The following is a 25,262-nucleotide window of genomic DNA, read 5'->3' on the forward strand; positions in this document are numbered from 1 at the left end:
CCACCCTATTCATCCTGACCTCACCTTAGCTTATGACAGTTCAAGGGTTTCTATAAGCTGGGCACAGTGGCTCACATCTGTAATCCCAGCCCTGAGAGAGGCTGAGGCAGGTGGATCAAATGCTCAAGTCCCACCTGGGCTGCTTAGCAAGTCCTTGTCTCAAAATAAAAAAATACAGATAAAAAGGGCTGGAGATGTAGATCCTCAGTCTCAGTCTCTCTCTCTCTCTCTCTCTCTCTCTCTCTCTCTCTCTCTCTCACACACACACACACACACACACACACACACACACACACACACACACACACACACAAAGATTCCCTATATCCAAATAAGGCCACATCCTGAAGTTACAGGTGGACATGAATCGCAAGACTCTGGTCCGTGCACGATCCTTGCAAGTTGGCTCTCCATCCTCTTCCATGACATTCTCAGAGGTATCACTTCACCCAGGAGGATTCTAAGAGCAACCTGGTGTATCCACCTCCACTCTGGAGCTGCAACCTTGATCGGAGTCTGCACTGCCAGGGTCCCTGGGGGATTTCACAGACAGAATAGGAAGTGGCTTTTCAGAAGCATGATTAAATCTGAGCACATAATTCTATACATAATCAACTTCTGGTGTCACATAGGTATGTGACTAACTTCGGCGTGAAAATCACTGTTTAATTTAAAGCTGTTTCCTCCTGTCTGGACTAAGTGGAATTCAAGAGGCAGAGGTTCACAGTGTTTCCAGCTTGCTAAATTGTTTTCATTTCTAACTGAATATAACAGATCTGGCAATATTTAAGCCCTCTTCGCACAGTTTCATCTTTATCAAAAACTTAACCCTGTAAAGCTGGAGGGCATCAGAGTGCGAGGCTCATGTCCTTTATTTTTGTGGCCTTCTTCACCAGGCCTGGGATGCAGCAGAGAGACTGACTGGCTAACTCTGGGGGAAGGTAGTTGTGAAGGAAGGAAGAAAGCCTGTGCTGTGACTCTCAGATGAGACCTTCCCAAGCCCCCAAGTTGTGTCAAGTTCCAGGAAAAACTGATTTCCACAAGAACGAGATCAGGACTCTGCCCCCGTGCTCTCTCTCCTCATCTGCAAGGAATTGCAAATGAATGGAGTTTGTGCCACGGAGACTTGAGTCTGACACAGCTCCGCCCAGCCTCCCCACTCTCCCAGGGTCCACCCCAATCTGACCTGAACATTGCCAAACACAATTGAACAAACAAACCAATGCTCACAGCCTGCTTCCTCTTTTCCTGTTACCTGACTTTCTAGCAGACCGTGACATTTACTTCCTTTGAGGTTTCTTGTCTTTCTTCCTTTTCTTAAGAGACCAAGGAATTCTATCTCAAAGAATGGAGTATTCTGTGACTCGTTGTTCATAAATATTTGAGGAGATGCAGCGGCATGTTTATAGAGACATTTGTTAGGGAAAAAACGAAGCTCAGGTTTGGTCTTTTTTTGTAAACCTTTTGGTGATTTCATTCACTCACTGAACAAATATTTATTAAGCACCTATTTTAAGGATATGAAGGCCTTTTCCAGGTAGACCAGGATAAAGGAAGCTCTGAGTGCAGATATTTACAATCCCAAACCCACAAAATGCTAACATCGGTTGGTACCAAAATAATCGAGGGATAAGTTTGGGGGCGTTGAAGGAGAAATCAAAGTAAATATTTTCAGTGAATTTGGAGAATTTACAAACTGTGTGTCCATTTGTCCTGAAATGAAATGTCTGTCTGTGTAGAAAAGTCCTATGCCCCCAACATATTCCTACTGCTAAAATCAAGCAGTGTTTCAGGGGAATGCCCGGTTCTGAAGAAATGTGATTTTCTGAGCTCTAGGTGTTTTCAGACTCCTGACTTCAAATTCAGGCTCTGTCTTGTTAGCTGCTGAGCGGCCTTGGGTAGGCTACTCAGTATCCTCAGTGATACAGCAGGCGTGGTGAAAGTCTTCTACTACTATGCAGGGGCGACAGAGAAGACAAAGGGCAGCACTCTGATCTGGCTGGCATGGGGACACTTTGTTCCCTGCAGAGCTACAAGAGGGAGACTTCCCAGGCTGGAAATGCTTAGGAACTGAGGCTCTGAGATCAACCACAGTGTCGCTCGCCCATGACATGGTCCTGTCATCACAGGCCATCAGAAGCACCCTTCCTCCTAGTGTCCAGGTGGTCCTGCGTCCAGGTGGGGCCTCCCTGTCCAGTCCCCTGCTAGGTCTGGGAGTTGTATATTTGGGAAGGAAAACTGAGGTCCTCTTTAGGTTTTCTATGCAGAGCACCAGCATATAGAAAGAAAAATAAAATGGGTTCTGGTGCCGTCTTATTTGCCTTTGAGCTGAACATATTTTAAAACATTTATTTACACTTCAGGAAGGTAAATATCAACAGCAGGGGAAACTCGATGTTGGGTTTCTTCCTGAGAAACCAGGAATCTTTCCCTGAGTTAAGAGCAAGTTGATTTCAGGAGGCCTCTGTGGGCCAGACGCTGCTTGAGTCTTTCTTCTTACCCAAAGGACTTTCCCCGTCAGCATACCAGGTTACTGCTCTCCTCATTTTACAAACACAAAGATGGGGACAGCTGGCCCAAGGTCATTCAGTTAATGCGCTGGAACTCAGGCCATCTTGCCTTGTGACACAGGGTCTTTCCCATATTCACTCTGCAGGGACAGCAGCTGTGATCAGAATGACTGTGGAAAAAAAAATTCAATAATTTCGAGCTCTAAATTTGGGATTCCTCGATATTTTAGTTGTCTAAATGTCATTATGGAAATGGGGGGATTTATTTAGCACTGTTCTGTTGGGTTTCATACAAAGACAGCAAAATTTCTCTCCCATTTTTGTGCGATAGCTTCCTCTCCTCCAGTAGCCTCTGGTCAGGTGGACATGTGATTGACCTCCTGAGCCCTGACACTTTCAAGAGAGAGGGAGAGGATATGGTTTACAGCTTCACTAAGCAACAGCCATGAACTGAGGCAGACCAGGGTAAACAGACAAGAGGGGTCACTGCGTTTATAGAGCGTGCCACAGTGACGGGTAGAGTCATGCATTCACTCATTCATTCATTCACTCACTCACTTATTCATTTTGCAAGTCCTTTCATACCTCCAGCCTACACTCCCTAGCAGTTTTGCAGTATTTCTTCACATCTGGCCTTCCTCATGCAAGGCTTCCACTGTTTTTGCCCTACAGATGAGTCCCCATTTCCTAAATGACACGCCTTACCTGAGGTCTCAGTGTTGGAGAATGGCAGAGCCAAGGAATTTGGAAGCCAGGCTTTTGCTGTGTGCCCAGCTCTGCCTGCGAGCACAGAGAAGATTTCGTTTGGGGAAATGGACATTTTCCTGACTGGAGCATAGGCACAATCCTTACATCAGGGAAAAGCCTTGCTGCCCTGAACCAAGGCCCTCTCCCTTCCTCCGTGCGCTCTGTGCCTCTTTCTCTCTCTCCTTCCTTACTCATTCTTTCTAACTTTGCAGCCCAGACAAAATGTCAAATGCAGCAGTTGTCATCAGTGGGTTTATTAAATAGCTGGTAGCTGACCTCTTACATGAAGGCAGCCAAAAGGCGGGTGTCCCGAGAGCCCCCCTGCTTTGTGCCTTGCCACTTCTGCCATTAGGGCCTCCTTGATGTGTACATGCTTTGAGTTATAGTCTCCAGAATAATTAATTTTAATGTGTAGGGAAGAATCAATGCTGTGGGAAGAAAGCCAGTTTCCTGAACATCGCATACTACTTGATGGATAATTTCCCTCATTTCTGGCAAAGGACTCCCACTCAGTTGTTAGGTTGCTTGACTGAGGGACAGAGATCAGAACCATGGATTAGGGAATGGAATCGCGGGGTGGAGGGGAGTGGGTGTGGGGTTGTCCATTCAGGAGAATCCAGGTGCATCCTATAATGTTCGTTCCTAATTAATTGCTTCAACGGAGTACGTGCACAGAGAGCAGAAAGGGGCTTGAGAATGATGTTTGTCAGGGGCATTGGCTCAGTGGTTATTCGGACGAGTGCAGGGGCCAGAACCACGTTTCTGGAGTGACCCTGGAAGGTGCTGGTTAGTGAGAGGGTTCCGATGAAGGAGACGCTGAATTAGGGTCTCTGTAGCAGCCTGGGGATGCTTCTGTCTCTTCCCTGATGGCGCCATCTGCTGGTGGCTTATGACACCAAACTCAGGTTTCAAAAGCGACGCAGGCGCCGGGACCCCCTGCCCCGTGCGCGCCCTCCTGCCTACGCTGCCACCACTCCTCCTGCATCTTTGATATTTCCAAATTCATGTGCTAAATTGATCCCAGCAAATGTGAAATAGTAGTATTGCAGTCATTTGAAATTCCTGTTTGGTTGCCCTGTCACTCTGCTTCCTCTTTAACATTCACCATGTTTGTTAACTAAATGTGTGTCTGCCCCATTGCATGGTGAGCAACCTGGACCCCAGCCCTAGGAAGTGCCTCCTTACTCTGGGTACCTCCATCGTGCCAGGACAGGGGTGGTAGCCAGACTGCACCGCATATGCTGCCACTGTCACGTCCCCGCCCATCCTAAAGGTGGCGCTGTGACCCAGATCACAAAGGAGGAAAATCTCAGAGCCAGGCAAACTATTGAGTGACAGGTAGAGAACCCAGTGTGAGTCCCGTTCACTTGTTTCCTATGTTGTTCCTTTAAGTGAGCTGGCTCTCTTGGGAGCCTCCTAGTGAGTCATCGGGTGATTTCAGGACAATAAAGTGCTCAGAAGCAGCTCTGACATGGTGGTCACACAGGAGTCCAACAGCTTTCTGACCAGCAGACCAAGCTGCTCCATCCATGTGTGAGATCAGACCCAGGATCTCCGTGAGTTCAAAGCAGTGTAATGTCCATTGGTATCTTCTACTCTTGCTTTGCCAAAACATCCTAGGTAAAGCTCTTCCCCAAGGCAGTAACAGTGAGGGTCCCCAACCTCTGGAAGGAAGCCCGATGTCAGCTTTCCTCTGACAGCCATGCAAGTGACCATCTGGGTCTCTCCTCAGATCCAAAGCCATTAAGGTGCACCTACCTCTTACAAGGTGTGGAAGAGGTATTTCCTGTTTATGGGAATGTTGGGAGAGCAAAGGTGGGGTGTGGTCCCTGTGGCTTCTCCAGCAGCCAGGGCATCTATGTCAATGCATGGAACAGAGGAAACTTTCTAGTAATTTGCCTCCAGCCACTCTCCATGCCCCCTTGAGCCCACTGAAGTCTTTTTCACGGAAGCATGGCCTCCCAGTTAGAGTAGAAATCCTTTGAGGGTGGCATGTTTGTCTGATCTTTTCAATTAAACCAGGCTTCTTCTGTATTCCATGTCTAGTGGACACCCAGTATTTGTTGAATAAATAAACAAATCTCTATTACCGCCTCCTGGTCATACAATCAGCATTTCTTTAAAAATTCATGAATGCCGTAACGTTTCCCAGTGTGAGAGCAAAACATTTTATGAAGTTGATATGAATTTTCTATTAAAGAGAAGAGTATCTATCTATTAATATTCCCAAAGGGTAGCTGTTTGGTTTGCTGCTGTGATGCTGTTATAATTTTCCATAATTATATGGTGTTGATTATAGTTTACCAACAGAGCATCAATAAAGAAACATGTAACCCTGGAAGTACATAATTTAAAGTGTATAACCTTCCCACATGGAAAACAAGTAGTGGGCTGAGAGCAGAGCAGCAAAGAGAATATCCTCCCCCGAAATTCTGAGTAGAAGAATCTGAGCTGCCCTGCAGATCTCAATCTGTGCAGTTTGTACAGTCAAAATAAGTGGCAGGTAGGATTTCTGTTTGGAATCCTGTTGGGATAACCCTTAAACAGGTGGAGAATGTGTGTATGTGTGCGTGTGTGTGTTACAATCAAATCCTGGCCTTGCATAAGCTAGGCAAGCGTTCTACCACTGAGCCACAACCTCAGCCTGAGAATCTTATGTTTGAGCACCGCTAGGGGCCAGAGGTATAAAGGACTTTCACAGAAGTCAGTAGTAAGGGACAGCATCATCTATAAACTGGGAAGCAATCCTTCCAACACTGAGTCTATTGCTACCTTGATCTTGGACTTAGTAGCCCCCAGAACTGTGAGAAATTTTTGTTGTTTACAAACAACAGAGACCATTTCTTATAGCAGCCTGAACTGACTGCTCATGTAAAGAAAGGTTTCTGAGGGCAGGGCTCTGTTGTTTGGTTCATCTTTGGGCATAGTAGGTGCCTTGAACAGTTGAGTGGTGGAATAGATGAAAGGTTTACTGAGATAAGACTGGATGTGACTCTGTCTCTGCTGTTTACTAGATGTGAGACATGAGCTGAAGGGTTTTTCCTCTCTGGATTGTGGCTATCTTGACTGTAGAAGAGGATCGTCATTCCCCTTTCCACATGGCCCAGGAGCAGATGAGGGGCAGTGAAACTGCTCAACACATAGTATCCATGCCACCCAATGGGTCCTGGAGTACCAATTTGCATTTTTATCCAGGGAGCATTCAGGCTAGGTTGAAGGGAAGTCACCTTCCCACTCACAGATTATCAGGAAACATGAGATGCATTGCCTTAGTCAACTAAGTAGGGACTAGGTAGGGCTCTGGCACTTGGTGTCCCTTCAGGCACCAGTAAAATTCTCCATGGCCACATGGTTGGGGGGTCCAGAGAAGGCCTAAAAGAAAACAGCTTCTCTGAATTACAAGGTAGGCAGAATTCTTTCTTAGTTGCAATTTGGGGTCAGTTTTCTTCTAGATAATGAGAGAAGCATTTATAAATAATTCATGTACCCTATTTGGCCCAATTAGCATTCCTCAGAACAGGGGGGCAATTCTTTGAAGCCAGTTTCTTCTTGAGGGACATCGACACACCCCTGTTGGGCTAGGCCAAGCATTTGCCCTAATTAGATATTTACACAAGAGACCCAGGCAAGGAAGGTGGATTTATTTTTAATAAAAGAAGATTAAAATCTATGTATCTGCAGTATATTAAGGGAGACTGAACCAAATTAAAATCCTCCCACAACTATGTATAGTGATGGCCTGAAAAGGAGGTATTTCACTTGGAATTACTAAACCTGTTGCTTTGAGTCAGAAAAAAAATAATCAGGCTTCTCCATCTGAATTCCATTTTCAGACTGGTTAATTGGAGTGCTGAGTGAGGGTCCTGGGGGTGGAACAGTTGGACCCTCCGCATTCAGAGGGCCACTTCAAACCCAGATCCTGTGACCAGGTGTCCACCCACCTGGACTGTGTGAGGGAAGAGATTGGTGGGGAGACGCTGCCAGGGATGGAGTGGAGTGGAGGCCACATTGGCTCTCCCAGAAATGAGGGCAACACCCACTCTTCTTAAGAACAACCCGATCTCTAGAAATTTCTGCTAGACATTTCTTACTGTAGTCAACTTGATGTATCACAGTTAACAACTGCAGCTACATAAGGACGTTTCAACAGAAAACGAACAGGCACAACTGCCTGGTTTTCCTGTGGCTGTAGATATTGGGGTTTCAGAATTTAGAGCACTAAATAAATCTGAAACACAATCCCTTTCTCAATTTATACTAAAAACATTCCAGCATATACATTGCCTTTTTTTTCTGGGTAGAACTGTAAACTCAAGGAGAATATTTATGTATGTCCATGCAGCTATTAAAGGGAATGGGATCCTGCCTTTCAAGATGTAGAGGGCATACAATCCTCTTGCACTGTGCTGGCCTCTGAAGAGAATGTGGCTTTCTTGAAGCAAAGAGGGGTCATCAGAAACCCTGGGAACTTCCTTAGCACTGAGCCAATCCTGTGTGCTTGGAAGATGCCCACTGAATTGAGTCAGATTGGATTTAACCAACTCTGAAGGACAGTAGTCATGTCGGATATAACTAGCTCTCAAGGACAAAGCAGGGCTCTTTTCTGTTGAATGTCTTGAACCTCATTCAGCAGCAATGAGCAACCTCTAAATCACTTGCTCACCCTGTTGCCCTTGCCAACCTCCCCACTCCCTGGGAGTGGGTACCCAAGAGATACAGTCTTCGCCCAGATTAGCACAATCAGAGACTCAGAAGATGGTCAAACTCCTGTCTTCAGCCCACCAAAATGTGCAATGCCCTCCAGAGCCAAGGAGGGCATTAAGTGGTCGAAGTCCTGCCCCACTCGTTAGTCAGAGTCACACTGAGATTTCCTGCTGTTGGACTGCACCCCAGAGTCTCACCTGAACCAGCAGCAGGACCCAGGGGGTTTCCTGTGAATCAAAGAAGTGGGAAAGCCCACAAAAAATGCTTTCAGAGTTCCAAGTTTCTTTCCCCATCCACCACCTGCTTCACATGTAGCTGCTTTAGTAAATGTTCATGCCTCTTTCTTCAACTTCAATGACCGTTTTATATGCCTTTCACAAGGCTTTGATTTTGAGTAAAATCAGTCCTCAAATCCTCCTCTTTGAGGAATGATCCTAGACTCTGCATCCAGTTATTGAGCCATTCATTTGGGGAGCTGTGTGCCCAGCCAGTGAGCACAGGAGCTGGGACAAATTACCCACCACTGCAGCAAGGCTCTTCTAAGTCTCCAAACTGGGGAACATCAATTTGTTTTCCTGCTGCAGCACCTCCCCCGGAAGTAATGACGGTAGCGCTGGATTTTTATGGGCCCTATTTGAAGGACATCATAAATTGATTTATAGTCCAGAAAAGTCAAATGAAAGCCACAAAAGTAGAAGTTATCTTCACCTGACTCACCAAAAGTAGCTGTCCCATATTGTGAAGCCCTGGGGAGCTCTCCAAATACCACCCCTGAGCACAGGCTGTCCTGCGGCAGCAATACCCAGGTCCCCAGGTACAGCCAGTGTCCTGCTCCCTGATGTACAGGCCTCTTTCATGGGCAGGACCTGGGTTGATGCCAGTAAAGACACAGTACGGGGCAAGGACTACCTCTAGGCTTTCAGAAAAATAGAGCATATGCCTTCCACACCTTTCCGCACCTGTGAGTGGGAGCCCACAGTTCCACTGGGCATTTGGGGGGCTCTTGTGAAGTGCAGGTCCAGAGAAGGAAGCACAGCAGTTCCAGAAGCTTGTCCTACCCCCACCCCAAGCTGTGGTCCCCGGCCAGAGACACACACTCCCATCTTCTGGCAATACCCTATGATTTTACTGCTTGCTGCTACAACTCTGCCTTCCCCCTCCAGCAAGCCCTGCAGGAAATGCAAGACTGAGATGGCTCTGAATCATAGGAGTTCACGTTCAAGTTCAGAGAGGAGGAGCAGGGAGCTCCAGGGAGCAGCAGATGGACAGGCAGCTGTCACTGACAGCCAAGATGAGCCATGCAGTGCCGAGGGCTGACGTGGTAACAGCAGGAAATCCTGGGGTTGGTGGCAGAAAGAGTCCCAAAAGGCCAGTGAAATGTTGAGGGCATGGGAGTGAGTAGGATGCCTACCTGGGAGAGCAGCAGGGACAAGGTCCCAGAGGTGACGCTGAATTGGAAAGAAACTACCACTGCTCCAAAGTCACCCTTCACATTGTGCTAACTTTGACAGGCTGTGACACCTGAACATGATCATTAATATGAAGATACAATAATGATGAGAATGAGAACCAACTCAAGTGCCTTTCCCAGCGAGTAAAGGTCACCGTTCACATTTACTTTATACAAATTGACAGTGCCCTCCATTAGAGCCATGATTGAGCGAGTGACAAAGACGGAGAGGGCATTGAGGGGATGTTCTCGGTGTGTCTATTCATTGTCATTTACCTATCTTTGTGGAGGTTAAACTTGCTGTCTTCAGGACATTTTGCCCCTAATCATAAATAGTCTATCTGCAGTAATAATTTGATTTAGGGAAGAACCAAAGACTATTCTCGATAGAATTATCTCACTCCTGCTTACATGATAATTTTTAATGAATAAGGGATTCAGTGACATTATATCTTATTTGAAATAACAGCTAATAGTTACTACAATGGCAGGAAAGACTAGTCATTGTTAATTTTTGAAGCTCATGAAAAACTGCTAGAAGTTATATATTGTTCATAATATTGAGATTAGGCAACAAAACCTTTTTCTCTCATCCCCAATTCATTGGTCTTACCCCTCCCCTCCTGTGTAGAGTTACCATTTGTTGGTTTTTAGGGACTTCCTGGCTTCAAGACAAGAATAATGATTTTCTTCTATAAGGAAAATTTATCCAGTAAAGTCTATACATGCCTTCCTTCTGTCCCAGTTCTGGAAAAGAAACACTGTAAACCTCATATTTTCTGAACTGGTAATTGGTCAGAGGTTTTGTTGGTTGCTCGTTAAATGAATTCAAGTATGGCTTTAAGGTCCTTGAAAAATTGCTTTTCAGAGAACTACTTGTGTCTTCAGCTCTCTGTGATCCTGTTTTCTGTATGAAAAGGAGAAAGACTTAATTCTCACAGAACAAGCTCTTCACGTTTTATTCATCTTTAAGACGGCACGTTGCATAATTAGAATTATGCAAATTAGTAAATGCCACATAGGAAATTGAAATTATTCCTAACCAATGTTCTGACAAGCCAGCATATTTACAGGTCCTTCCCACTGACCCGGATCAAGCATTGCTCTGTCCTCGGGAGGCCCATCGCTTTTGAACCTCTGAGCCTTTGGCCCTGCCCAGTAGAAGCCCAGAGTGGACCCATGTGCCAAGGGCTGGGATACACTGAGACTTGAAAATTTTATTGTGTGTTTTTTTTTGCTTTGTGGAACTAAGGATTGAACCTACAGCCTTCACATGGAGCTATACTCCCAGAACTCCCCAACCCCTTTTTTGAGACATGGTCTCACTAAGACAGTAAGTTACCCAGGTTGAGCTCGAACTTGCAATCCAGAGTGCTGGGAATACAGGCATGCACCACCATGCCAGACTTCGTTTTTAGTTCTATAGTGAAATCAAGGTCAGTGTATAAATCACAAATGTTCACATAGGTCTTTAACTGTGTGCTTGTAAGAGAGCCATGAAATGAATTGCAAAACATGATGGTGCTTAGGCATAGCAGATTGGACTCCCTCAATCCTTTGACACCAAATTGCTGCTTTCTGTTACTCTGTCCTTGTCAGGGAAGAAGCTTGGGGTCATAACTTCCAAGCAAGGACACAGCATGTGGGCTTCTCTGTCCCAGCCTTTAGCGCTGCTGCTTTTTTCGCTCTAGGAGCTGCCATCTGTGCAGAGGGAAAGTCAGCACATAGGCAGGGGAGTATAGGAGAGCAATAGCTTTTTCTGCCCCACTAGACAGAGCAGTAAGCTCACGTTGGTATCTGCATGGTCAAGAGTCCAGTAGAGAGTGCAGGTTTGACCTCTGTCCCCTCCTGAGTGTCCCCTCCAGCCTCTGTAGCTTTGTAGGCAGCTCCTCCTCTTCCAATAACTCCCCAGATGCAAAGCCCCAACCTGCTCACTGGTGTCCTCCTGATCAGCCCCTTTCCCAGGGTGTCCCGTGTTTCCTGGGACCTCAGCTATCTCTGAACACACCTGGCTCTGTGTTGGGGACGAGGCAAAGATTTGTGTCTCTGAACATCTCCCACTGGCCACAACACCAAGTACTTCTGAAGGTACAGCCTCCCGGGATGTGCTCAGCATCCATTTCCCTGACCTTTAGAATTCCTCCAACTAACTCAAGGGAACCCCAAGAGGACTTAGCCCTGGCCCACAGGGATTGTGTGCACAGTGGGCAGCTATTTGATCTGAGCCCGCCTGGCCCCGAATGGTCTTCGGGCTGCAGAAAGAGCATGGCACTTCCTCCTCCCATTTGCTATGGCTTGTGTCTGCGTGTCCCCACAGAGTCTCATGCAGTCATGGGGCAGGCTCCTAGAATTTCTGATTGATTCATGGTCCAGGGTTTGAATTATGGATGGGAGTGCCGCCCACCCCCGCAGGTAATTTACATACAATGTAAGGGAGAAAAAGAGGCTGCCTGCCGCTCCTCCCTTTTTGCTGTTGTTACTTTTGCTGTCTTCAGCCGCCATGAGCTATTGCCCTCTGCCATGTGCCGCTCTGCCTTGGAGCCAGCCAAGTATGAACTGTAACTTCCACAAACTGTAAACTAAATAAACCTTCCCTTCCTTAGTTTTGGGCATCAGGTATTTTGTCTCAGCAACAAGAGAGAGAGAAAAGTAACTGAGACACCAGTGCATCTCTGCACAGGGACCCAAATGCAGTGGGCAAGGACCTCCTCATCTCGGACCACCCTGTCACCATCTGCCCATCAGTGAAGGGCAGAGGTGGCACCTCCCTCTCTGGTGCCTTTGCCGGCCAGCACAGGCAGGTCTTCCCTCACTCCTGTCTTCATTTGCTCCTTCCATTCATCTGTCCTTTCTCCCAGCCAGGCACTACCCAATTTCTACCTTGTCCATCTTCAGTGAAGGAGGTAAAGGGACACTACCCATCTGGTAGCTCTGCTCATGCTGGTGCAGGCACACTTGGTTCCCCATCTGAGCTCTGGAGGACATTGTGGGAAAGTGCAGATTCCTGCCCAGTGGCATTTGGCCAGGTCTCCTGAGATGCCACCAGCCCTCTCATTCTCCTGTCACACTACCTGGTATTTTTTTTTCTTTCTTTCTTTCTTATTCATTTTCTTCCTTAGTGCATGGACTTTTCTCTGCAGTCTCCTCCTTGACGTCCCTGTGATTTTCCATTTAGACATACGCAGTTGCCTTGGTTCAAAAGCAATTAAGTTCCACCCTTCACCCAGTAAGATAAAAAGCCCACTTTTGTGTCTTCTTTTTAACAAGCAAATTCTTCTCCAATGAGGTAGGGTCACTGTGCCTACATCTGAAACATGCTGAATCTACACTGTCACTGTTAAGAGGTGTTTTTTATTATTAATCTTTCATTCACATAAATATATTCACACCTGTAACTGGGGAAATGTCTGAATTCTATTTGTCCCTTACCATGAAAACATGTTGCTTTATTTTTCCTCTGTGCATTGAGAAATAACAATCTTCCTTTACAGGTTGTCATAATCTCATAGGAAACAGGTATAAGGGCATTAGATGCAGAGTCTCATCCCCAGCTGCAGTGTCTCACCTGTGGATCAGGCTCAGCCTAGTGCCTCCTTTGTAGAGAGTGCTTTAGGAGCTGCTGAGATGAAAGCTGGGAGCCTGGTAACCAGCCAGAGATCCAAAAAGCCTGGCTTGTATCATTAACAATTATTTCAGGAAATTGGCACTGTCTTTCCCATCTGCTCTTGGCTGCCTGTGTCAGGCTGCTGCCTGTGGATGGAAAGGCACCCAGCACCCCAGAAATCAGCCCCAGGTGACCAGCACCTTGGGGGATGCACATCAGAGGGAAACCCTGGGCTGTAGGTGACAGGAAGCACTTGTCTGCTGTCTGGGAACATTTATCCTCTGTTTGTCATCATCCTTGTCAAAGCTAAGGACTTCTTGCTCTTGGGGTGTGTAGTAGGTAAAAAGAGTGGGGCTCAACCCTCACCCCTCACTGTCCTCCCTGATGGAGACACGTGGGACTGAGTGTGCTCATCATATGGGGACTGACAAAGGGGCAGCGTGTGCTGTGGAAGGTCTCGTGGCACTGCCCACGTCCGCATTCATGTTATTTCTTGGTGCATCAAGAGGCCTTGGCAGCCCCCAGAGCAGGCTGAGATCACCTGAAAGGGGTGACGCTCGTCCCTTTCTGCTACCTGAAGGAGCTCAGATAGGCAAGAAGAAGAGAGAGAGCCTAGTCTGCCTGGAGATGCTGCCCCTGGCAGCAGCCCTGCTTGGGGAGCCTGTATTTTAGGGGAAACGGAGAAGCTGAGTGCACACCATGCACCTGTCACCTCCCCAGCTCAAAACAAGCGGGGCAGTGACTCAGGGTGGTCTCACCTTTCCCAGGAAATTCACAGCACAAACATTTGGGGTTAGAGACCACTGAGCTTTGCCAGCATGTGTCAGCACATCACAGAACTTTCCAGAAAGAGGTTAGTCACCTTCTTTAAGCTCCAGAAAAGCCAGGAGCTGTCTTCACCTCCAGTTAAGGAATGTGGGCCATCCTGCATCTGCCTCCTGGTCAGCTCCTTTCATGACAAAAGGAGCCACAGTGGAGGTGGACTTGAATCTACTGCTGTCCCAGGCTAGGAATGTCTCCACATGTGAATGCCTCGCCACCCTTTCTATCTCAACTGCCTCTTAAAGGCACATAACCTATATTCCCAGGAAAGATGGGGGCAGGTACACAGCACACATGGCCCAGGCTCTGTGCACAGGTGTCAGGGGGCCGCTGTCTCAGCTGAAGGAAGCTCCTCCGTAGCCCAGTGGACAGGTGGCCCCGTGCTGTCCCCAGGACTCCACACCCACCGGCAGGGCAGAGTGACCTAAAAGCCTCCTCACCTCTCAGTTCCAGCATCTTCATGCAGGATCAGGAAAGCAAGGCAAGGAGGGGAACTGGGGCTGCACACACAGCCCCGCTCCAGGAGGCCTTCGCTTTCCTTGTGCTTTTTGTCCTGTGAGCTCACCTGTGATTATTTACCTGTGGGGCGTCTGCCTCTTGGTTGCAAATTCTGTGGAAGCAGAAATGAGACTGGCTGTTGTTCATCCTGGCTCTTTTCCTTCAGACCCTGAATCTGGCTGGTTGCCGTGTGATGACTGACTTGAATGTCATGGGCTGCCCTGTGTGGGAGCCCCTGGGGCCCCAACGCCAGAGCTGGAGCAAGAGCAGGTCCTGATTCCAGGTCCCAGCATTGTGCGCAGTGCCTGGTCTTTAGTGACACCCTTGGCAGGAGCGCAGACGCTGTTCCCCACGTCTCTCCTTTCTCTAACACATGGGTGGGGCCCTGGCATCTGAGCACCATCGCTCTCTACCACCCCTGACCCTCTGTGAGTTGGGCTGGGTTGGGGGCATGTGAGACAATGCCTGCCCAGAGAGGTCCAAGCCTGAGTCACCTTTCCCAACTCCAGGTACAAAGCTGGTCCCAGACTCACTGGGTTTCAAAGGCTGTGGGAAGAAGTAAAAGGGGGTCACCCAGGGAGAGGATATGATTTGAGCCAGAGTGAGGGGAAGCCTGCGGGAGGGGCAGGAAAATCCCTCTCCTGCTTTTACACATCTGCTCCTGCTGCTTCCTGCCCTCCCTGTCCCTGCGTGCTGCCTTCCAAGCTCCCACCCTGCCCTCCATCCTCTTGCCCTACACAGAGTGGCCTGCTTCACTCACAGTCTCGGCTGTCACCACTCTTGCCCAGTAACCCCTGATGTTCCCACCACTTCTGCAGCACCCCGTCTGGGCCAAGCCCCAGACCCTCAGTGCAAGTCATGGTAGCATTGTCCCCTAGGATGTCCCACCGTCCCCTGTCAGCTCCACCCCATGGGTGACAGGACATTGGTCATAGAATTTCTGTGATGGTTGATGAGGCCACTTATCTTAGAACCTCAGATAGCCTATCACACTTCTTCATAGGAGCTAGGTAAAAGTAGCGTGTATTATTGCTTTATGCCACAAGCTAAAAATCATCTTTGTCCCCAGACTGGAGTCGTTCTCCCTGTCTCTGCTGATGAATGGTGGACCTTCCCACTCCACTTCCCAAGATGGATGTCCCAGTGCTTCTGCTGCTTCACTCATAGCCCAGGGTGAACTGACTACGTTCCCATGGGCCCTGCCTGTGAAATCCCTCTCACTCTTTCCTCTTTTCCTTCCCCAGGTCCTGGGGCTTACGTCTTAGTGTCAAATGTCCCCAGGAATTGCACACATCACCCAGGAATCTCCCTAAAATGGAGTAAGCCTGGGCTGGGCCTGAGAGTCTGCACTGCTGCTCAGATCCTGGACCTCTCTAGAGGCAGCAAACAGCCACACCATGTCAGAAGCTGAGGACCATGTCCAGGGCTCCCTCTCTAGACTTTCAGGGCAGCTCATAACGTATAGCCAACGTCTTCACACTCCACTCTATAGAAACCTATCCTCCTGAAGCAATTGCATTTCCTGCATCAGGAGTTGGGCTTCAAGTGAACCTAATAATGCAAGCTGTTGATGGATTTTTTTTTTTTTTTTTTTTTTTTTTTTGGCTTTTCTCCGGTACCGGGAACCAAACTCACGACCTTGCGCTTGCCAGGCAGGCGCTTTGCCGCTGAGCTAAATCCCCAGCCCCGCAAGCTGTTGATGGAAATGAGCCTCTCACGCCTAAGCCACCTGCTTACACGGCACTGGAAACCGCCCCCCCCATTCTGCCCTGTGCTGTGCGTCCTCATCATCTCAGCTTCTCCCATAGGACAGAGGTCCCAGCAGACCACACAAGGAGCTGCCTGAACAGGAAGTCGTAGAACGGCTTCCTTCAAGGCCCTGCCCTGCTGATGGATCACTCCCTCTGCCTTCTGTTCTGGACAGTGTTTGCTCTGCACTTCATTTCTGTGGAGGTTTGATGAACCATCGCCCCTACAATTTCATTCCTTGTGGCTCCTTCTCCAGAGTTTGCAGTGAAGCCGCTGGGGTGCTGTCCTTCCACCCAGTGGGCCGCTGTAGGGCAGAGATGAGACAGTAATCAGCTTTGTATCTCCAGTCTGACCCTGCTCACTGCCCAGTGAAGAATATTGAAAAACTCTACTAAGTGGAATAAAAAGATGGATTTCTGATCACATTGACAGCTGGGTGACTTTTGAGGGGAGTAAAAATAAAGTCAGATTTGCTAGGCATAAACTATTTTGATCATCTCACTTCTGGAGATCATATAAGTTTTATGCACCAGACACAGCATTTGGCAGGCATGCAGCAAATACTGTGTAAATAGAAATCCTTAAAATCCAGCATGAATTGAACGGCAATTTCAAAAATTATTTCTGTGCAGATTCGTGTTTTTGATTTCCAGATAGCTTGTGCAAGTCCTTTGAAAGGAGAGGGTCGGGGATGATCGGGCGAGTTATCACTGGCCTTGGAATATAAGTGGGACAAGAAACGAGACTCCAGATGGCGCGGCAGGTTTTGAAGTCTGCTAGCTTATTGCCCTCTGCTGGCCATACTGGGAAATGCAGCTCTGCTAAACTCTTACAGACGTCCCTATCTATTAGATGAGTGAAACGATCTTTGTCTTTCTCAAGGGTGTTGGCTTCCTCTAGGATCCCAGAGCATTTGGAGAGGAGAGTTATCAAATCAATGTGTGATATGAGAGAAAATGTCTCAATCAGGAATTCTGCATCTCTAAAGTTGTACTAAGTCAATTAATACTTCTCGATCACTCTGTCATTTCCTCCAATGTATTAAAAATATCATGGCAATCTGCAGTAACAGACTTGCTTAAAATAAAGGCAGCTTGTGGTGATGCATGCGGAGCTGCCTGTCAAGGGAGGGCCAAGGCAGCACAGAAGACGTGGAAGGCTTTTTCTCTAGCATTCCTGGGTTCAAACTACCACTCATTCAAATCTCTATCCCGACTTTAGGCCAGTTCCTCTCCCTCCAGGTGCCCGTTTCTCAGTCCTTGAAGAAGTATCGTGTGGATGATACCTACGTAAAGGGGCTCACACACAGTAGATGCTCACTCAGGGTAGAAAGGCTATTTGCATATATATGACTTAGTTAATAAACCTACAGTGTGGAGCCAGATGTAAAGCACACTCCTATAATCCTAGCTACTTGGGAGGCTGAGGAAGGAGAATCACCAGTTCAAAACCAGCACAGGCAACTTAGCAAGACCTTGTCTCAAAAAGAAGGAAAAGTGCAAAGGCAGCAGCTCAGTGGCAGACCACTTGTCTAGCATGCCTGAGAGCTCAGGTTTGATCCCTAGCACCAGAAAGAAGTAAATAAATCTTAAATGAGTGTTTTGGAAATAAAAAAGAGGAAAGCTGTGAAAGGGGTGACTACCACTATGGAGTGGCTCTGGGCTAACTGTTACAAGGTGCTCCTAATGTTTTCATCTTAACAGTACCGGTTACTGAGAAGCAGGCTCTTCCATGCTCACACCACTTGCCGCAGCTGCAAACATTACTGTGACCCCTGAGAACAGCCTGGGGAGCAAGTGTTTGTTGCCCTTGGTCCTGAAGCCTGGTCCATTTGCATCCCCCTGGGAGGCTCCATGCAGGATAGTGCTGTCAAGGGAGACAGAACCAAGGCTGACTATGGATGAGGTTCAGTGGATGGGACCCCACACCTCAACTGCAGTCTCAGTGGGCAGGTAGCATGGCCCAGCCCCTCATCGGTGAGTCCTCCGGCCAGAGATTCTATATCACCAAGCAGTCACTGTGGCCTCTAACAATAATCTAATGTGTTTGAGTGAAGTGGAGCACCAGGGGGCTGTGAGGGACCACCTGAAGGTCTCCAGCAAGAGCCTTTTTCTGCGTTGAACCATTCTGTACTTGTGTCTGCCCCACTGCACCCACCCAACACCCAGTAAATATTTACCTCCCTTCCCGAGACACACAGCGGCTCTGTGCAAGAGGAGCTTGGCATGGCCAAACAGGGAGGGGCCCCAAAGCTGCTCCATGAGCCTGCTGTCCAGACCCAGGGTGCCTCTAGGCAGGGCCATAAAGAGTGAGTTGCTCAGTAGAGTGAGAGAGGGGCCAAGAAAAAGTGAAAAGTACAGACCTTGCTAGGTGGGAAAAGTGCCATTGGTCCAAAGGAGATGAGGCCAGCAGGAAGGGTGGGGGTCACATGGTAAAGGCTCCAGGATGCCAGGTGAGCCATCCGGATGCAATCCCAGTGAGTGGGGAGGGGAGGGCCTGGGCTCAAGTACCCGCTGTGCCCCTACCACCCACCAGCAACGCTGGACCTCTGAGCTGCCTCCTTTGCACCGGAGTGGTGACAGTGACTACAGCCCCCAGTGCAGTGAAGATGAAGGAAGGTGATCTGAGAAAGCAGAGAGTGCAGTTCTGGGCTCTTCTCCCCATCCTGGTCACCACACAGGACAGGGGTCTCCAGGGCCTGCAGTGGGTGACTTCTCTGAGTCTGTCCCCACCTCCCTGCAGGTTTGCCATGGAGCCCTTCTGTCCTCTGCTGCTGGCCAGTTTTAGCTGGCCACTTGCCAGGGCCAGCAAGGACAACGAGACCACCCCCGCAGAGAGCAACTGGACCACCACGACCACAGGTAAGGACGACGCCACCTTCCCCACTGCCGTGTCCTAGGACCGGATGTGAATGATCAAGGTGGGTAAAATGAGACAAGAAAGGTGCGGCTGATTTTCTCAGTGTAGTCAGTAAACAGGCAGGCTGGGAAGCTGAGCATTCAGGATTTCCTGGCGCTAAGCTTAGAGTGCTCAAGACTGAGTCCACACTCTTGCTGTCAGTGGGCCCCCGCCTGAGAGGGAAGCGGGGAGCACAAGATTTTAAAATCCCCCAAAAGCACTGTGCAGAACCCAATTCAAACCATCTGAGGAACAGATAGGGGAAACGTGACGCGGCTATGAATGGTTAGTGCTTCTAATTATATTGCTGCAACGTCTGCCGTCCATATTCTATATTGGTAATGTGGTGAGGTTTCTTTTTTATAAAAAGAGTATCTTTTAGAGATGCCCGTGGGAGCTTTCAGGGATGTATTATAATTTCTAAGGCTGACTTGAAGAAGAGGGAGAGGGGGCAGGATGTGGACAAAGCTATAAAGCTACAAATGAGCAGAGTTTGTGCTGTCCTGGTGAGAACGGTCGGGGCAGTGGCACGCGCTAGGGATATAATTACTCTGCTCTTCCTTTTGTATGATTTAAGAGTCAAAAGGAAGGAGAATAAGTGTCCTCTGAGCTGGGTGTGGTGCACATACCTGTAATCCCAGCACTCTGGGAGGCTGAGGCAAGAGAATTACAAGTTTGAGGCCAGCCTGGATAACTTAGAGAGACCCTGTCTCAACACAAAATTTTAGAAAGTGCTAGGCATGTGACTCAGTGGCAGAGCACTGGCCTAGCCAAAAAAAGAGCACATCGATACACACGCACTGGCACAGAAGAACCTCAGGACCTGGCTCTGTGAACAAGTTGGTCACCGAGGAGCATGCGGCATGTGAGTCCATGCTGCGAAGTGCCCCGGATGGGAATGACCACACAAGGCAGAGGAACCTCAAGGGAATGTGGGAATGTTCTTAATGTGGACTGTGGTGACAGCTGTACCCCACTGTGAATTTACTAAATCTCACCGGCTTGGGTGCTTAAAGTGGGTGTATTTCATAGTATGCAAATTTTACCTCAGTAAAATGTGTAGTACTATGCAGAGTTAAAGGGAGGAAAGGAAAAGGAAGAAGGAAAAAAAATCACAGTGCCTGGGGTTACGGCTCCCTGGCCACTATCTGCAGGCTGAGTGACCTGGAGCGCTGAGCTGCTCTGTGCCTTGTGTCCCGTTTGTGAGGTGGAGGTAATAAGGCGCGCGTGCACTTGAACACACCCCGGAATGCTGAGGCCCCACTCCTCATCCCTGGCCTCTAGTGTGGCCCACAGAGACTGTGCCCCAAGGCGGTGCTCATCTGCCTGGGGCCCTCGTAAGCATTTTGCTGGACAGTGCCTAACACAGGGAAACCCACGCCCAGTGAGTGAGTTCAGGGTTCCAAGGAGTTCACAAGGATTCCCTGGGGGAAGTCTACGACTTGTAGCTGTCTATGACAGCCACTCTCTCTGTGGCTGCAGCGCCCCCCAGTGGCAGCATCGGGGGCAACCTGTAAGCAGCAGGGACGGATCCCTCCCTCAGCATCAGGCCCAGTGCCTGTGCGGTGCTGCCCCAAGCACCTGCTCTGTCCCCTTCCCACTCCACTCCCCGACACTGGGGGACACCAAACCACGTGACTCTCCCGTCAGCTTATCACTCGTTAGGGTTCCCCAAAGAAAACCGGATATATAGAGATATAAATGTATAACCGTCTATGTATTATCAGCAATTGAAATGTTTCTGCTTATAAAATATATATTATAAGAAGGTATAAATACATATCTGTTATAAGGAAATAGCATGTGCAGTTATGGAGGCTGGTAAGGCCAAAATCTTTAAAGCAATGCCCCAGGTTAATTCCAAAAATCAGCAGACTGCTGTGAGACCAGGAAGAGCAGCTGTCACAGTAGGAAGAATGTCCAGCAGGAGAACTTTCTACTAGCCAGGCCTTCACCTGATTGGGTGAGGCCCACCCACTCTGGATGAGACATTTGTTTTACTCAGTCTACAAGCTCAGAATTTTTCACCCAAGTAAAACACAGAGACACACTCAGAGACACACAGACCAGAATAATATTAGATTGAATGTCCAGACAACCATGGCCCAGTCAAGTGGACCCATAAAATTATGGGTCTTTGCAGGGCTTAAAGAAAACAAAATGATCAGTGTCCTTCTAGAAAAAATTTGTTAGGAAAAGCAATTTAAAATTGGTATCATTTAGCTAGGGCTCAAGGCCCACCCCACTCAAGGACTTTATAATATTTCTTTCAAGTGCACCCCATCGGCCTGAAGGGGAGGGAAGGAGTTATGCTGGGCTGATGCTGCAGGCCTCAACTGGGAGAGCAGCCTCAAGTGCCCTCCTGTCCCCTTCTGCACACTGGAACACCAGAGAAACCCAAAGTCACTGAAAGGAAAGCCCAGGAGCTGCCAGCACACATTAGCCCTATGCGTCACGCTGCCCCATTTGCGAGCTGTTCTCCAGGTACAGGTCAACAGCCATGTCCTGAGACCTGGGACACTGCAGATGCCGAATCCCTATGGCTGATGACTGATACCTGCTGGAACACTCAGCGAAGTAATTCAACCCCGGTTCCCGACTTCCCTTGCCAATGCTGATCGGTTGGCCATTTAGGGACACCTGGAAGATTGCCAGGTTGTACCTGTGTACCTCCGGGAGCCGTTTCCCAGAGGTGCGGCAGGATCTGCCAGAGCACTTTGAACTCTTCTGAAAGCTGGCACTGTGGTCTCCAGCAGGATGACGGAGCTTTTTAGTTTCTCTGAAAACAAAATTTATTGGCTTAGAATACTGCCTCAGTCAGGGAGGTGCTACTTTCAGGAAGAGAGCTCTGTCATGTGACCTCAACACCCAAAACAGGAGCAAATGTGAAACTCCTCGTTACAGCCTTTTCTGGGTCTCAGCGCACTTAGCGATAGCAGCTGGTTGCACACCCAAAAGTGACACAGCTTCTGGTTTTAAGGTGCAGATGGGCTCCTGGGCCTAGAACTTTGAGCAGGTGGGGAGCCCAGCTGTGTGAAATGCTCCTTAAGCCTTCACCGAACCCCTGAAAGAAGTGTGATGTGTCATTTGAGATGTTAACACATCATCACAATGTGCCAAAGTAACAGGAACTCATTTTATTTGTTCATTGACCAAATGAACTCAGTATTCATTGTGATACATTTTTATACAGAGAATTAAAGGTACATTCTGTATGTACTAGTTATGAATGAAAATGTGATTACTTGCATCATAGGAAGAATTTCTAAAAATTAATATGCAAAAGAACACAGTAAGAAAATAAGTAAAGAACATGACCAGGCAAAGTAAAGTATCTGATTCATTATGCTTCACTAATTATGACAAGATGATAAACCCTCTAGAAAGGAGAGAAATGCAAATTAAAGTGGCATTATGCTTATAGCTATCAGCTTAAGAAAATGAAAAGGTAAAATCCCAGAGAAAATGGCTCCATTGTACATAAGGATGAGTGTAGAGGTTACATACTTTCTGGAGGGCGACTTGACAGTTTCTATTAAAAGTTTAATATGTGTGCAATGGACACAGAAGATCCTTTGAGGAGCTCTCCCACAGAAGCACTAGTGAGATACACAAAAATGATATAGACCCAGTTGTAGAATTGTAGATAATAGAAAAAAAGGTGGAAACAGCCTAACTGTCCATGCAGTCCTAGTCTGTCCAAAACGTGGTAATCTAGGCAGCCAGCACACAGGATTTAGAAGCTCATTTATGCTGATGTGGAATCTTTCCAAGACAGGATGAGAAAGACAAGCTGTGGACTACCAGAGAGTGTGTCTCATCTGTTTTTTCATATGTAGCATTGCTATCTTGGGATCTGTCTTAAAATTGGTAGCTCTTCACAATTATAATTAGTATCTTGTTTTTCTGCCTTAATCGTTCATAGGATAGTGGTACTTTTTACAATCCTCGTAGCCTGAGATGAAATGAGAGTAGGATGTCCATTTATTTTCCAAAGCTGCATATTTATGAATGTAACTTTATAGAAGAAAATATGGGGAAAGACATACTCCAAGATTTTAACTCAGTTTCACTCAAGGAAAGACTCAAGACTCAGGGAGAGGCTGCACATTTGCTCTTTATTTTTGTGCTGGTTGGAACATTTTTCAAGAGGCCTCTATACTCTATCCTATTTTCCTTGTACCTGACCAAGTGGAGGGAGGAGACACAGTGACACTAGGGTCGTCTTCCTGGGAAGCTGGTCCCAAGCTCCCACCCACAGCTGGGTCCTCCAGGGTCTGTCTCTACTCAGCCCCAGAGCACAGCTTCTCACTCTGTGCCCCGTCTACTGTCCCTTCCTCCTCTCCTGTCCTTTACCCTACTCTTCCTCTCCCCGGGAGGCTCCAGAGGTGGAGCAGTCCACAATTGCCCCCCCTGCTCCTCCTTCTGGGCTGGCCATGCCTCCCTTCCACAGGGCTTCCCCACAGCAGGAGGCTCATGGGGTGTCGAGGGACAGGTATGTGGAACCAGTGGTTGAAGGCCCCACCTCACAGCCCAGCCAATGACTTTCCATTTTGAGGAGCAGGTTCCATGTAAGCAAGCAGGCACATGCATGCACAACTTGCAGGTGTTCATATGCATGAATGTGTGAACATAGGTGTGCATGGGTTTACTCAGCAGCCTGTCAGCCCTCTGGGGAGGAGGTTGCTCCAAACTTCCCACTCACCACCCTGGAGCCACCCCCAGCCCAACCCTCTCTCTTCCAAGCGTGAGCCATATCAGCCTGAAATGGAACCAGAATGTGACTCAAGAGTTGGCTCTCAGATGCCTCGATACCCGCGCTGACGGAGGGGAGGGGTAGTACAGCTAGTACCCAGGGAAAAAGCAGCCCAGCACTTTCAGGGTTTTCTTCTCTTGCTCACACTGTTTTTCAAAATTGCATTCAAATTGAATTAATTACTAATAATTAAAATGAGAAATCTCATGTAATTCTGTAGATTTCTTCTTTGGGAACCTCGGGGGAATCAGACAGCCTGGCCCACCTTCCCCCAGTGGGCTGAGCTAAGCAGCCGCCACCCACATAGAAGGGCATAGGCTCTAGTGCTCCCCTCTCTCCAGAGAGGTGGACCCCACAGACTGGCCAGTTTAGCTACCACCTGCACAGAAGCTGAGTCAGAGCTCGACTTCTGGGCTATGTAGAAGTAGGGAGTTTCACTACCACAGAACCCCAGGAAAGGAGAGAGAGTGGGTGCCTAGCAGGGAGGGGAGACCTCCTACACTTTCTGACCGCATGACTCCACTGGGCTGAGAAGGGACAGAGTCAAGTCATGGGTACCCGGCCCACCCCATCAGGTTGGGCTAGGGTTTGCTCCAAGGTTCTACCTGATGTGGCCTGTGGTGTCAGGGGCCACGGGCCAGGCCGCTCCTGCTGGGAAACTGTGGTGGGCAGTGGCAGGTTTAGGTCAGAAGTGAGGGACCAAGCGACTCTCCCAGACACCCCAACTGGTACGGATCTGAACACCTGACCAAGTACCACAGCCTTCAAAATATATATGGGAGTGAGACGTGCTGGGGATATGACAGGGCTGTGGTGCCTCCCCGGGCCCCTGAGCATCCCCTGGAGCTAGGGAAAGGAGCAAGCAGAATTCCTGGAGGAGGGGCCATGGTGGCCCTTGGGGCAGAAACTTTGGGATAAGGAGGGTGCAGCAGGGAAGGCTGGGGAGAGGAGACAGGGTCGTAGGTGGCAATGAAATTGCCAGTGGTTTCAGAAGTTGGGCACATGGAGCCAGAGAAGGTCCTGGGCAGCCACAAGGCTGCAGCACTAGGTCCAGGATGTGTCTCTCTCTGGCTGAAGAAGCTTGACCCAGAAGGTGGATAAAAGGTGAGGATGTATCTGTTTTCCTATGCTGGGGCTCCCGCCCCAGCTAAGCCAGCAAGTACAGGGCCTTGCACTGCCAGGAAGGTTCTTCCCTATTAAAGTCCATCTCCATCCCCAGTTCTGGATTCTTCCTCAGTGTCCACAGCAACAAAAATCACTCTTTTTTTCCCCTGGGGTGCCTTTATTGACACCGCGGGCCAAGATGGTAGGAGTACTTCACAAACTACGAAGTGAGGCTCTGGCGCAGGAGGAAGGGTTTTGCCCCTGCCCCGGTCCTCACAGTCCACCCCCGCCTGTAGGCCCTCCGGACACTGACACCTCCCAGTCGCTGCTCACCTGGCTGCTGTTGCCTATGCTGCTGCTCCTCCTCTTGCTCCTCCTCGCCGCCTACTTCTTCAGGTAGGAGTGTCCCTGGGCGCTGCT

At 48.5% G+C, this 25,262-nt stretch overlaps 1 protein-coding gene and 1 long non-coding RNA gene across 7 annotated transcripts in view; one reads left to right on the forward strand and one right to left on the reverse strand.

Annotated features, from left to right (window-relative positions):
* Ptpre (protein tyrosine phosphatase, receptor type, E) overlaps window positions 1-25,262 on the forward strand; it is a 149,329-nt gene that overhangs the window by 88,317 nt on the left and 35,750 nt on the right. For all 6 annotated transcript variants that reach the window (XM_013503075.1, XM_005402013.2, XM_005402014.2 and 3 more), the window contains 2 exons: window positions 18,827-18,945; window positions 25,139-25,238. In XM_013503075.1, the coding sequence (XP_013358529.1) occupies window positions 18,834-18,945; window positions 25,139-25,238 (212 nt within the window). In that variant the 5' untranslated portion in view covers window positions 18,827-18,833. The remainder of the gene's footprint in view (window positions 1-18,826; window positions 18,946-25,138; window positions 25,239-25,262) is intronic.
* On the reverse strand, window positions 270-25,261 carry LOC106146405. The gene is made up of 4 exons (XR_001230829.1): window positions 25,176-25,261; window positions 21,645-21,761; window positions 2,501-2,680; window positions 270-533 (listed from the first exon to the last, which is right to left on the reverse strand). It is a non-coding gene; the product is annotated as an uncharacterized LOC106146405 (long non-coding RNA).

The sequence above is a fragment of the Chinchilla lanigera genome, unplaced genomic scaffold (assembly GCF_000276665.1).
Source record: "Chinchilla lanigera isolate Chin_1 unplaced genomic scaffold, ChiLan1.0 scaffold00076, whole genome shotgun sequence".
NCBI classification, from domain to species: domain Eukaryota; kingdom Metazoa; phylum Chordata; class Mammalia; order Rodentia; family Chinchillidae; genus Chinchilla; species Chinchilla lanigera.